The sequence below is a fragment of the Oculina patagonica genome, chromosome 1 (genome assembly GCF_052425735.1).
Source record: "Oculina patagonica isolate OP01 chromosome 1, crgOcupat, whole genome shotgun sequence".
In the NCBI taxonomy this organism is placed as follows: Eukaryota; Metazoa; Cnidaria; class Anthozoa; order Scleractinia; family Oculinidae; genus Oculina; species Oculina patagonica.
The window spans coordinates 19,343,894-19,357,683 of record NC_135758.1 but is presented as its reverse complement, the minus strand read 5'-3'; the positions used below and the strand labels follow the sequence as shown (position 1 = coordinate 19,357,683).

General features: G+C 38.4%; 1 protein-coding gene and 1 long non-coding RNA gene across 2 annotated transcripts in view; both read left to right on the top strand.

Moving 5' to 3' along the window:
* Positions 1-2,736: 2,736 nt before the first annotated feature.
* Positions 2,737-13,790, top strand: part of LOC144660982 (uncharacterized) — a 55,278-nt gene continuing 44,224 nt past the window's right edge. The window contains exons 1-2 of the mRNA XM_078521707.1: positions 2,737-2,797; positions 5,883-6,196. Of these exons, the coding sequence (XP_078377833.1) occupies positions 5,884-6,196 (313 nt within the window). The 5' untranslated portion in view covers positions 2,737-2,797; position 5,883. The remainder of the gene's footprint in view (positions 2,798-5,882; positions 6,197-13,790) is intronic.
* Positions 6,975-10,108, top strand: LOC144661180 (uncharacterized). The gene is made up of 3 exons (XR_013572228.1): positions 6,975-7,586; positions 7,892-8,018; positions 9,255-10,108. It is a non-coding gene; the product is annotated as an uncharacterized LOC144661180 (long non-coding RNA).

Below are 13,790 nucleotides of genomic sequence, written 5' to 3'. Positions count from 1 at the left end.
TAGATGGTAGTTGTTTTGCTTTCAATAATAAAACAATTAGTCCACGGGTTGACCTCGTTGTAACAGTTCCATTTGATTGTTCGATTTAGATAAGATAAGATTTTATTTACCTCTCCATTTAGTTCGATTGAACTCGATTTTGTTCGATGTGAAACATCGTAGTCATATGCATCGTAGTCACAAACTTGAATGTGATTAATTGCAGCCGGTTCAGGTATCCCGCGGAACGACGTGTTTATTTCTCGGTGAAGTATTTTACTAAGACCGCGTACAAAGTACTACAACGACTACAAACCCTTGTACAGTACTTGTAAATGGGACTCTGTAAAGTGCAGAAACGGACGGCGGATACGGACGGCGGACAGCGGACTGGACTAATACCTCAAGGGAGGATTTTTAAAAGCTCGAACTCTCTGCCACCTCACTTTGTCGAATCAGTTTATTTTATCGTATCAGGCAAACTATGTACTGCTAGTAAGTTAAGACGTCAGTGAATTTAATTCCTTTGTAGTTGTATAAATCGAAACGCCGACAAATCAGTTTTTAGAAAGTAAATCAAAAATTGTTATATTAAAGGCAATCATCTTGCTTTCATGAAGTTCAACAACAACAAGTTCTAGCTTCTATAAAGGCAAATTTCATCACTTTACTGAATGTTCCGAAAAACGTCTTGGTCATTTTCGTCTTGCTTCGTAAACATGTTTTGGCGGAATAGCTAGCGACGCCAACGAAAAGTCATTTTTTCTCTCCGCTAATGGTTTATATGCCAGATTTTTTTTATCTTTTTGCGGTCTAGACTTAAGGTCACAAAAACTAAAAGGGGTTACAAGATTACTTCTCTCGTCCATGTTCTTGTACTCTTAGACACAGACTTTATGCCGTGAGCAAATTTTGCACACTGTGCCCATTTATGGAAGTGAATTTCCAGCTAACCACATGTGACAGGGAAGTGACAACACATACACTGAATTGCATTCGATTGGTTTCCCAACCTACAAATAAGCCAAATGCTTCCTTTGAGGCATTTTAAGTTTACACGATCTATTCTAAGGCCCGGTTCAGACGCCGTACTTTTCATGAGCCGAACTCAATTCGAATTTGGAGCGACCCAAATTGAGAAAAGTACGTCTCTTGATTCAGACGCCGTACTTTTTGGCCGTTCCGAGGCCGTACATAATACAGTTCCAATAATTGAGGTAAACTGCTGGCAAAATAAATTATAATAATTTCTGAATTAGGATCGGCACATGAAAAGTACGGCGTCTGAATCAAAGCCGTTCCAAAGGCGTTCCACAGGCGAAATTCTCGGCCAAGCCAGGCGGGAAGAACGGGTGAGCCGTTTCAAATTGAAATAGCCGTTCTTATTTGATTCAGACGCCGATCTTTTCATGTACTTAATTCAAGGAATTAGGTTCGGCTCATGAAAAGATCGGCGTCTGAACCGGGCCTAACCGATCAACAGCCTGAGGTTCTACATTACTTGCAAAAAATTTGGAACGATTTTTATTTCGGACAAAAAGGTTGTCCAAAAATATAATCGTCCGAAATTTTAAAGTGTCGAAATACAATTTACAGTACAATATATTTGTTTCCAGTACAAAAACAAACTCGATATATCAAGGAAGAGTTTTGAGATAACAGAAATAGTGGAAGTTGTTACAAAGAAAATAGAACCAGATGGTTTAAGAGATAAATTGTTCGTTCGAGTTTAAATCCTCCCTTGAGGTATTAGTCCAGTATTTAGTATCTAAACTTAGCATACAGAGATTAAACACGAGTGCGCGAATAGTATTTGTGCAACGAAGCCTTCTGAAAATTATCCAAGCACTGTCCGTTAGTGAGCAGGTGAGAAACTTTTATTTTTAGTTTCCAGCGCGGTGATCCGAAGATGCTTCGACTAGTAGTAATGTAATTTTTAATATTTCATTTATTTCATTTTTATTATCATTTTTATTTTTTTAAATTTATTATTATAGTTTTTTAATGTTTTTCGCCGTCCGCCGTCCGCCGTCCGCTGTCCGCCGTCCGCATCCGCCGTCCGTTTCTGCACTTTACCGTACCCAAATTCGCAAGTAGCCAATCAGAAGCGCGATCTACTGTCCTGATATCCTACGATATCAAGTCACTGACCTGATATGCCACCATATCACGGTCACTTTGAAGTAAAGTAGTGTTTCTGTACGATGCATTGAAAAGAGGTTTTACCAATAAAACAGAACTTTGTAAATTAAATTTAGCGGTGTGTAGCGGTCGTAAAAAGAGAAAAACTTTCCCACCAAAACTAAACTTGAGCGCGCTCATCAGTTGCGCGATGTTTGCCGACAAGTACTGAGACATTCAGACTGAAAAAATGGAGTCGGAATTTCCACATTTTTCGCTTAATTTGATTTTGAAAATTTAGAGAATGAAACTCTAAACAAACGAGTGGAAAAAGGGGCAGAAGAAGAACTTGGTAAACGTGTTGAAGACCAAGTCAACACAATTTGCAGTACGTAGCTTGCAAGCATGGCTTCAACAGAGCGATAAATATAACCGGATTTTTGGCTGAATTTGGGTACGGTAAATACCTAATCATACCTTTTTGGTACGCTTCGGCGGCATATCAGGCTCGTTTGGTCTCGCCATGGGTATTTTGGCTCGACTGCGTCTCGCCAAAATACGAACCATGGCTCGACCAAACTCGCCTGATATGCCGCCGAAGCGTACCAAAAAGGTACGATTAGGTATAATTACAGAGTCCCCTTGTAAATGGCATCTTTGAAACACAACACCGCTCGAAGGCAAGAGTCACGTTTACGTAAGTTTCACGACCTGAGCTTGAGATTGTTTGCAATACTTCATTGAGTGTTTGTATTTCCATCTTTATTTATTTCACAAGAACCGGTATGACGCTTCAAAGTTTTTAATTTAATTTATTTGCGGTTTCGACTTAGCGCCACGGAGTCTACAAGAATCCTACCGCTAGGAAAAACACGCGACGTTATACTTAGGTACAAAATTCCCAAACAAGTCCCTGCGACTTTTTCCTGCAACAATTCCAGGAGACAAGTCCAATCCATAATTGTCGAAAATCTAGTCTCAGGGACAAACTTGGTCCCTGTGATCTGCCCCTGAATAAAAAAAAATAAGGTTCGGCAAAAACGTGTGGACAAGTATTTGCGACTAGTTTGGTCATGTTAACTCTTCAATAGGCTTTTGTACATTTTGCTAGCATTTTTTCAAGCATTTTAGTGAGGCAAAAGCATTGAGCATTAATCGAGCATTTTAGTGGCATTTTCCAGGAAAATTGATCCTTTTCCGAGAAAATAAAGAAGAAATTAATTTTTTTCTAGAGAAATTGAAGACTAAAACTGAAAATTCAACAACAAATAACTTTCTAGAGATAGTCAGCTACTCTTTGTTCATAGTCTCGTAGATGATTTTGAGTATTATTTTTTTGGCTGTATTTATGAACTTGTATACCTTGTTGTTGTTATTTGCAACACTTCTACGTTTTTGTAAGTGTTAACAGAAAACACCATGTTAAAAACTTTGAAATAAATTTAAAAAAACCGTTCGTATAATGAGCATTATCCCAGCATTTTAGTGACTTTTTGGGGGAGACCGAGCATTTTAGTGGGAAAAATCGAGCATTAAGGTGGAGCATTTTAGTGGGGAAACAAAAGCATAATGTACAAAAGCCTACTCTTCAAATGGCTTGTCCCAGGTGTCTTGTCTCTTTGTTTGTGCTGACCTGCAGACTTCTGAATGCCGCACCTCAAACACCCCGTTTTTTTCCGGGTGTCTGATCTGCCAAATTTAGGCTTATCAGCGCAAAGTGTTTATGGGTTGTCTTATCCTTTTTAGTTACTTTTAGCAAAAAAATACCTATTAGTTGTCGTGAGGGACTATGTGGTGAGTGAATGAATGGGACAGTCATGTAAGTATGTAGTACCAATTAGATAAGCCAACGGTACATCAAGAATCAATCAAATTGCTACTTGTAAAGGTGCATCGTATTTTATTTAAGAATATTTGCTTCGCATTTGAGAAGGGCGATCTTTGTTCTTTCGTAGAAGAGAAAAACAGGAGGAGGTATTCATGTACATGTATTGGCCTTGTGTCGCCATAGCCGGCGGTGGATTTTATGTAGGTTAGGCCGAGGACTTTGCGTGTGGGTTAAAGCCGAAAAGTATTCGGAGTCCATCACATTCTGTATTTACACCGTATCTTTATCTTTGTTTCGGACGGGCTAGCTTTTTGACCTAAGTAAAAATTACATGCAGCACTTGCACAAAGCATGTTTGAAGAATAATCTTGCTATAATTACGAAAACACTGAAGGATATTATTACAAATAATATCAGAAACGGTAAGAAATATCTTTCGGAATATAATGTGGCTTCGTTTGTGTTGAAGCTACTTGCGTGAAATCTTACAGGTGAAGGATCAAGGGGATTTAAATTTTGATCGTACTACTTGTATAATACCTCTACTTGTTTACAAAATAATCCTAAAACACTAAAAGAAAGATATCAACCGAATTCTTAAAAAAGAACAAAACATGATCGGTTCAAGCGTAATTTGGAAACAATAATGCGAGAACTTGCCGAGAACTTGAAAAATTCCGCCTGAATTTTTCAAGTTGTAATTCATTTCGACCCTTTCCATCTATGGCCAGAGACACTCGTCGACAGTTTTAGTACACTAGGTGGTAATTTAAAACGAGCCTGGATCATTATTTAAAGGCTTCCGTTAACAATGAAATATTTCTTAGTTTTTGAAATTAATAGGGATCCCCGTGATACTTTCCTTTTAACTGTGCGAAGAGTGTTTCGTGAGACAACCGTCAGGTAGTGTGGTTAAATTTTTGTTGTGGTAATTTAGAAAGAAGATCGCGGAGAAACTATCGTGATCAGCGAGACATGAATATTGAGTTCCAAAGTATTAATATTTCCCGGGAATTTTTTAGAGACTGTTGGTACAGAAACTCTTCAGATATTGCTGTAGACTCTATGGCGATAAGGTTAACCACTAATTGATTTAATTAGACCGAGGCATCACAGCGGCTCTGAGCGAGTGACGCATGCTCATCACACCAATCAGATTGCGACTTGTATTAAAGAGCGGGCGTTGCATATAAAAAATGAACCGCCATGTTTTGATTTAAGATGCTCGAAAGTCGTTTCTCGAAAAGTAATAAACGAATCCATTCAAAAAACATCTCTTTCGAGCGCAGTACAGCTGGAATACGGTCAAACCAGTTGCAAGTTTTTGCATATGTAATGACAGAGCTTTTCTATTTCTGTGTTTTTCTTTTTTGCAAACACGGCGACATTGATGGTATATGTATTGGTTGCTTTGCTTTCGATAATAAAACCAATTGCAAGACATGAAAGGTCACTTTTTCTAAGGAAACAGCACTGAAATTTCACATCAAGAATCAGTCTTTCACACGAACCGCTGTGACGTGTAAGTCTAATTTAATTCATATTATTTTGCGGTTTTAACTTGGCGCCACGGAGCCTACAGGAATGCTACCGCAAGACGAAACACGCCATGTTCTTAAAGGATTAAGTACATAACGTAGACTGAGGGCCTCTTTACACGATCCCGGGTTGGCTACTAGCCCGGGTCGGCTTGCCTCAAAGGAAATGTGGAAAAATTATTTTTTAACCAACCCTGGTCTCACTGAACTGTAGTGGCCTATAAAGAAAGAAAAAAACAAAGCAAGCCAGGGCTGTTCATGTTCAAATGCCAACGCGTGTTGGCTACTCGCGGACACTTTACATGGAAATTGTCGATCCTTTTAGCCAGTTCAACACACAACAGATGCTTCCCACCCTCTAACCCCTTACAAAGAGATAACAAATAAGTTATCACTTATCGTCTTGTATGTTTTAGGATGTCATTCGCATCATTGATCCCTTGTGCCCTGTTCCACTTCTTGGTCCACCCCGTACACGTCTTTGGTGGTGGTGCATGCAAGGACAACAGAGAAGAATTTGGATTTTCTTTAGTTGGGCATGACTTGAGAACTCTGCACGCTGACAATTTTGCTCGCTGCTACTTTCTATGCAGTCTAGAGGAAACATGCAAAAGTGTGACGTTTCTCTGGAATGATAAAGAATGTCAAATGAAGAAAGAAACAAAAAAGTCGAAACCTGGAGATTTTGTGGAAAATCCAGCAGCCACTTATATGGAAAATAACTTTCGAGGTTTGTTCATTCAGCCAGGGTTTCAGCCAAAAAGGGTTTGCAGAGTATTAGCTGACAACTGATGCGACGTTTTAACAGACGGCCAACACTTTTTAAGTGACTACTTACTACTGACAACGTTACCTAATAAATGACCAAACTTTTAACCGACAACGTTAAACGGCTTAACTTTTAACGGACATCTGGAAAGCCACCAAGCTTTTTGTTTGCCAACTAATACTGACGGAGTTACGACTCACTTGTTATTGATGCTCTTTTTTACAGACAGTCAACTGGCAAACACGCAACCCGATGCCTATGAATTACCTATGCATCTGAGTCATATTTGTTTAAGTACTCATTTGTTTCATTGCAGAACTAGCACTGGCCGGTAGCCTTCAAAAATTTGTGATTTGCTTGTGAGAGCCGTGATTAGATGCAAGACTGTAGATTGCATGTTTAAAACATTGAAATTCACCTCAACGTTTCTGCTTTATTGAATAATTCTTTGATCTTGTTTTCTTGCAGAAAAGAAAGGGTCAAAATACTCAGTCCCAGGCTCTTCCTGCAAAGATATTTTGCTAAGTGGTGACTCTGAGGGAGATGGTGAGTACTGGATCGACCCTGCCGCCTCAGGGGAGCCCTTCACAGTGTTCTGTGACATGACAACTGAACAAGGTTCGTTAAACGGATATTAAGAATTGTTTAGTTGCAATCATGTCTCTATTTCTCTCGCAGAATTGCTCAATGTCTTTCTCGTCATTTTCTTTCACATTTTAGCGGAGCTCCTTAGCGGCCCGTAAGGGCCGCAGAGCGGAGCACCATACCCATAAAAAAAAACACATGAAAAAAAAAAACACATGAAATAAAATAGGTAACCTATGCATCCGAGTTTTCATGGTCATCATGGCTAGCGGCATGCCTCGCGGGCGCGTACGGCGTACGGTGTTGCGCACATCCGGGATCTTGAAAGGTCTTGACAACTCGCGCAGTACTGGCGCGAAATAATTTTGCAGTGTGAGGTCTCTTGGCAAAGAAATTTTCAAAATTACTACGTATTTTTAAATCCTATTCAGCTAGTCTGAAAGTTAGAACTTGAGACAAACATATTTATTTTGGCTCCTTGTTATGCCGATGACTACAAACGAGAGCAGGGTAAACTTAACTTCGAGGAAACAGGGTTTAAGCGATTTGCGACGGGAAAGAGATCGCGAGAGATCCAGAAAACCCGGACAGAAAGCAGGCGAAAAAGTATAGCAAAGCGCCTGTCGAACCTGGTAGCAAAGTAGCGAAGAAAAGCGACTAAAATAGCAAGAGAGGTGCCGAGAAAACAGGCAAAGAAATAGCGGAGAACAAGGGAACGGAGATAAAACGAGCAGACGAGTGTACCTACTGCGGCCAACTGGTGAAGGTGAGTACAAAACTGCAGTGTTTCCGTCATTTATACGCAAAGCTGTAAGCTTATATTTACGGCACATTTTACTTGCTTTCGCCACTAAGCATTTGCTTGTGACATGAACAATGTTGAAAAATACTATTCGTTAAAATTCAGTTTTACCAGGTTTTACTGATCAAATAGGAGGATTTGATTATGTAAACAAATAATTGTTGGGCCTTCGAGTAACGAATTCACAAAGAATATTACTTCAACACATCTCGAAGAAAATAAAGCTTACGATTTTTAAATGCTTGTGATATGATTATTTTGTTTTACAGTGCTGGAACAGCAGCTGAGATGAGAATGAAAGTGATGTCAGTTTGCACGAAGCACCTGGAATTTCGTTTCGTTTCGAGTGAAATAGATCGATTCAGTGTATGCAGTTTATTGATATACATGATGGAGGTAAAATTACTGTTCATTTAGTCAGAGTAAATAAACTTCAGCTTCATTACTTAGCTCTTTCGTTCCCAAATATATTAAATAATCCACTTGTCATGTAGTTCTGTTCACTATTGAGCGTTCATGTGGATTACATAACAATGTCACCAATTTTGAGATTTTGAGGTCTGTTTTGCTGGTTTCATTCAGAATGTCAACAGTAAATGTTATATTTGTCATAAAAAAATCACAATCTTGTTGTGGAATTTGGAAAATGCACACAACAAAGGTTAATGACTACTGGAAAACTGGAATCTTTGTGAGTAAATTCATGCCATTTTAGACACTGTATGCAGCTGTGCATGCAAACTTATTATTAATTAAATGTGTATCTTTAAAAATCTTAGTATTACTGTTAAGAGAAAAGCTTTTAAGATGTGGCAATGTTTTTCCTATGCATGTACATGTATATATAGGGGTAGAGGGGAGGGGGAGTATTTAAAGGCCAAACCTTTTAATTAAGAGGGAGTGTAAGGGTTTGCAGTGGTGCTTTGAGTTTATTAAAATATTTACAGTAGAACCCTGCTAACTCGAACTCTGAAGGGAAACGAAAATGAGTTCGAGTTAGCGGGGTTGATTGAATATTTTATTTGCCAAGTTAATAATTGATAGTTTACTGATTTTTAAGCACTTCAGTATACAGTACTGTGCAAATTGAACTTATCTTGCCAGAAACTCTAAAGCGACCACACATTCTTTTGTTAAGAGTGGAAAATGACTGTCAAATACATGATCTGTTCATTGCTATAATCAATGGGCAACCGTTGCGAGTTGCAAGTAGTTCCGGAATTCGAGTTATCAGGGTAAAAAGTTTGACCCAAATTTTGTTCAAGGGAAACAAAATTTAGTTCGAGTTAGCGTGGTTTTCGAGTTATCCGAGTTCGAGTTAACCGAGTAAAAATGACTGAAAAGTGGGGTCAAATCCAAGGGAAATGGAAGTGAGTTCGAGTTAGCAAGGTTGTTCGAGTTATCCGAGTTCGAGTTACCGGGGTTTTTTTCTGTAGTTGACTTCGCAGTTATCAGTAAAAAAAAATAGTCTGTGCTGATACATCTCTGTTAAATATATAAGGTATCCTTTCGCATCCAGTAGTTTTGCTTCACTTTATACAAGCTTGCGTTAAGTGTTTTGTTTTATAAATTATTGATATTCATGCCAATTAATCAATTTTAATTTAATCTGTGGCATTTGACTTTTTTCAGGGTTAACATGAGTTTCAGAGACACAAAAACAGAATGTGGACAAGGACATCAAAAGAAAACAGGAAGGATTAAGATTATCCAGCTTGATGTTTGGGTGTCTTCATGATGCCATTTTCAAGAGACTAGTAAATTACATGTAAATTGAAATCAAGAAAAGCTGCAAATGAGCAAAGTTTATATTTTAAATGTTAACGTATTTACAGTGTACTTCAGAAAACAACTTCTTGATTGACCTGTCTCTTTCACATCTTTTTAGATGTAACAAGGGCATTATGAAGTGATCTTTTTAAGAATATGCAGCCAAAACAGTAACAGCAGAAATGAATGGGAGTTTAAAATTTCTATTTTCAATGTTTTGGCTGGTAAGAAACCACATGTGACCAAGCTAAAATCTCTTTGGCCGGTTAACATGACCTGTAAGTGTCCAAATATTTTGAGCCCTCGACTACACAGGACTTACATGTAGTTGTCTAATTACTGTATATCATAAGATCTTTGGTTGATCTTGGGGGAGGTAGTGGAGTTAAAAAGCAATGTAATAATTTGAATTTGGATTGGTAATGCTGAAACTGGTGGTACTGTAATTCTAAAGTATAGACGTTAAAATCGTGATTGCAAGCAATATGCAATACCAATTTCATTCTTATGTGTTGTATGCTGTGTACAATTTATAAGAACAGCTATAATGTTAAAATTAGTGAAATATTCTAAAGCCAGATAAAATTTGCAGTATCCATTAGGTACCATGAAGCAACCAAATTATGACTCATTTGCTTACTTTGTGAACTCCATGACGAATGGGCAACATGACTCCACAAAAATGTGTACAATAAAGCATACAAATTTTTAAAAGAGCAGTTAAAGTATTGATGCTATATTTTTTTCTTGCATAGTTTTATACACAAGCAAACATGATTCTATTTTTTCTGCGTAATCAAAGAACAAAACTGAGTTTGAGACTCACAAACAATATTCTATCTTCCCAGAATTTTTTTTTTTTTTTATTTCTGTAAGTGAAGTGAAACCCCTTAAGAGGAAGGGGACTCAAAAAGACATGTAAAAGTAAAAAAGGTGCTATCATCCTTTTTTTTGGGGCGGGGGGGTGGGATGGGGTTACAGAATGTCCCTTCTTTGCTTCCAGTTAGTTTCACTCCGGTTTGCTTGTAGTTAGGTTCACCCCTGTTTGCTTGCAGTTAGCTTAATTCATCCGGTGTGCTTGGGATTAGCTTTTACTCTAGTTTGTTTGTGGTTAGCTTTCACTCCGGTTTGCTTGGCATTAGCTTATGGCAATATGCTGTAAACCCTTTGCTACATGTATGACCTCTGCCATTTCCATTCAAAATTAAAATATAGGCAAATAGTGAAAATAAAAACGAATGAATAAAAAAAGAAAATTAACCATATTCTTAATTTAGATGTATATTATTTCCTTTATACTCTAAATGTTAAGTGATTTGCTAATTTACCACGTGATATGCCTATCTACCCCAACATGCAGCCCTACTACCCCCTCCTTATCTACACGAAGGTTACATAATTACCCGTTTTGCAGCATAATTTCCCATCCAGACTTCTGGAACATAATGCTGTCGGTGGAATTAAAACGTTTTGATTGATTTTGTTTGTTCTCGGCTTATTTGGTGTTGCTGTATACGGTACTCCCATATAAGGGCTATACGGGTATGTGCTGCTCAACAGGGTGTGCCTTTTGCCTCTCTGACTCTGAAACAGGGTATACAAATCACCCTTTTGACTGTGGAACACTATCAAGTTTAGCTATGAAACTCCGCTCCTCTCATTGGTTTTTCTCCAAGCCACAGACAAAGTCAAGTGAGCGCTTTGTCATGTACGCTAGTGTTTTTATATCCATCTTCATATATTTTTCATTGTGGATATTGTCTGGAACAGGGTACCTATTTTGCACTGTTTGTCTGGAACAGGGTCGCAAATTGAGCCGTTTTTCTCTGGAACAGGTCCAGAGTCTCAGCGACTCAGTGGCACACCCCTTTAGTAAATTTTAGGTAGTACCTCTTTCCCCCCCCCCCCCCCCCGGGACACGGTAAAAAAAAAAAGTAAGTAACAATATTAATATTTATAAAAAAAACAAAAAAAAACGAATATTATATTCTTAGCCTTAAAATTGTACAATGGCTTGAATTCAGGTTTCAATAAAGTGCAAAATAATTAACTGGGGAGCTCCGCTTTTAGGCTTGCCTAAATCTATATATTATAGTTAGGTTTTAAGAATGGAGACACCCCAATATTCTGGAGTGAACGTTGAATTCACTTGGTGTTGAAAAAAGTGAAGACAATAACCATTTTGACTCGCTTCCGCTTATGTCTGTTTTATTTTGCGATTAATGTACGTAGGCCTTGTACGGGTGTCATAATCAAACAAAATGAATAAATTTTCAATGAGAATCAAAGTTAACTGCTCTAGGATTCATGTTTAATCCTCCTACATAACTATTTTGTGTGAGGCGTGCTGACCTAAAGGCTAGCGCACTGGTTTCCGGATCGGGCGTTCGGGTTCTAGCCCTGGCCGGTGTCACTGTGCACTGGTCTTGGGAAAGACACTTCTTACTGTGCCTCTTTCGACCCTGGTGTATATCAGCACCGAAGAATTTAAATACCTGGGTAGGCCTGCGACAGACTAGCATCCAATCTGAGATGGGAATGGAAACTCTTGTCACCTAATGTTACAGAAACTATTGTATTGTATTGTAAACCAGGATTAGCTGAGACGCCTATGGGTCACTTTGGCCCGATGCAGCCTTGACCTTTGCTTTAATATTAATCTTTCAGGTGGATGGACACTCATCACTCGTTTTCTAATGAGGGATGCAAATTCTCTACAAGATACGGTTGTCGAATCCAATTCTTATAGAGAGATTCTTCCTAACTACAATTCCAATAGCCAGTTCTTGTTGCGAAATGGTTTCAATCAGTTAAAAATCGACATGGGCTTCTCTCAGATCCGGTTTTATTGTTTTAAGAAGGAGAGAGGCCGAGTGCTTCACATCATGACAAACAAAGATACCAAGGGAGCTAACGTGCTAAAGTTTTTCACCAATTCTAACACCATACCTGAAGCTTGTGGCTCTTTTACACGCCTCCCTGATGACAACTCGACTCTGGCCAACAACTGTGCTAACTGGGGTTATCCGAATAGAAACCGATGGGGGCATCAACAAAGGCTTAATGATTTTCGCCTCTATAGAAGACCATTTATGTGGCCATACAAATGTTACTTTATACTTACTGGTAGCGTTCTCTATTGTGACGACGAATTGAATAGGCTTGGTATGTCCCTGGGTGACATATGGCAGATTTTAGTAAGATGAGTGAACTACTTACATTGCTTTATATAAAGCTTTACGTGAAACACAAGCTTACAATCAGAATTTACAGGTAGCTATTTCTCGGCACGGCTTGTTTTCGTTTCTGATTTTAACGATCCCTCGATCCTTGTAGGGAATTCGAAAGGAAAGTCCTTAAAAAGTTTTGTCGGACAAAGTTGAATTCACAATTACGTTGACGTACGGTAGTACGTCTTATTAATTTATTTCATGCGGTGTGATTCATCTGGAGAAACTGTTAACAAAAACTCTTAGTCAGTGACAGCCAGCGAGCTCGTGGGAATGTGCGTGCTGGAGCCCATACGTTCGTGGTCGTTCAAATCCTCCGGGGTTTGAAATTTAAGCTATCGATAAACTAGAGAAAATTGAGGGTCTGTGAACAGACTTCCGGACTCAATACGGCGGTTAATTTACTTTTATCAATTCAGGAGTACCCAACGAGAAAATTTTCAAAATCGATTGGTCGTTGCCGGAAACGATTACTGGACACCCAATAAGTTATTAACGGTTAATAATTAACCACCGTGGGAAAATAATATCCGCTCTTCAGTGCCAGCTAGCAGTAGATACATAATTCGAGTTGCCAGCCAGGATCACTTTTAAATATTTTTTTTCCCAGCCAGAGAACTTATTCGAAGCAGGTTTTCCCAGCGAATTTTAACTAATTCTGATTGCCAGCCAGTATCAATTTCAAATATTTTTTCCCAGCCAGTGCACTTATGCAAAGCAGGTTTTTCCTGAATCCCATTTTTGCCAGCCATGAAAATTGTATTAAAATAGTTTCCCACTTTATTAAATAGCATCAAAGACACAAGTTTACCTTACTGTTTTGATGAAAATTTTGTATACATTTTACTAACCTTACGAAGACAACAGACTCTCCAGTGAAGGGCAGTATAATCAGGAAAGTATCCTGTATCCTTGCAATTACTTTTAATGAAATGTCGCTGAACGTATTTCATGCTGAGATAAATAGCCATCAGTGGCCAAACCTCAGTATTCTGCTCAGCTTTTAATGGTAAATTCAATTTCATTGTATGCTGTATGTTTTTTTAAATGTAAGAATATCTGAAATAAAGCGCGCATTCTTTTGGGGTTATTCTGTCTAACTGGCTATTCTTATTCCGTAATAACAGAATACACGTAATATCAATTCACAATTACATAGGAATGAATA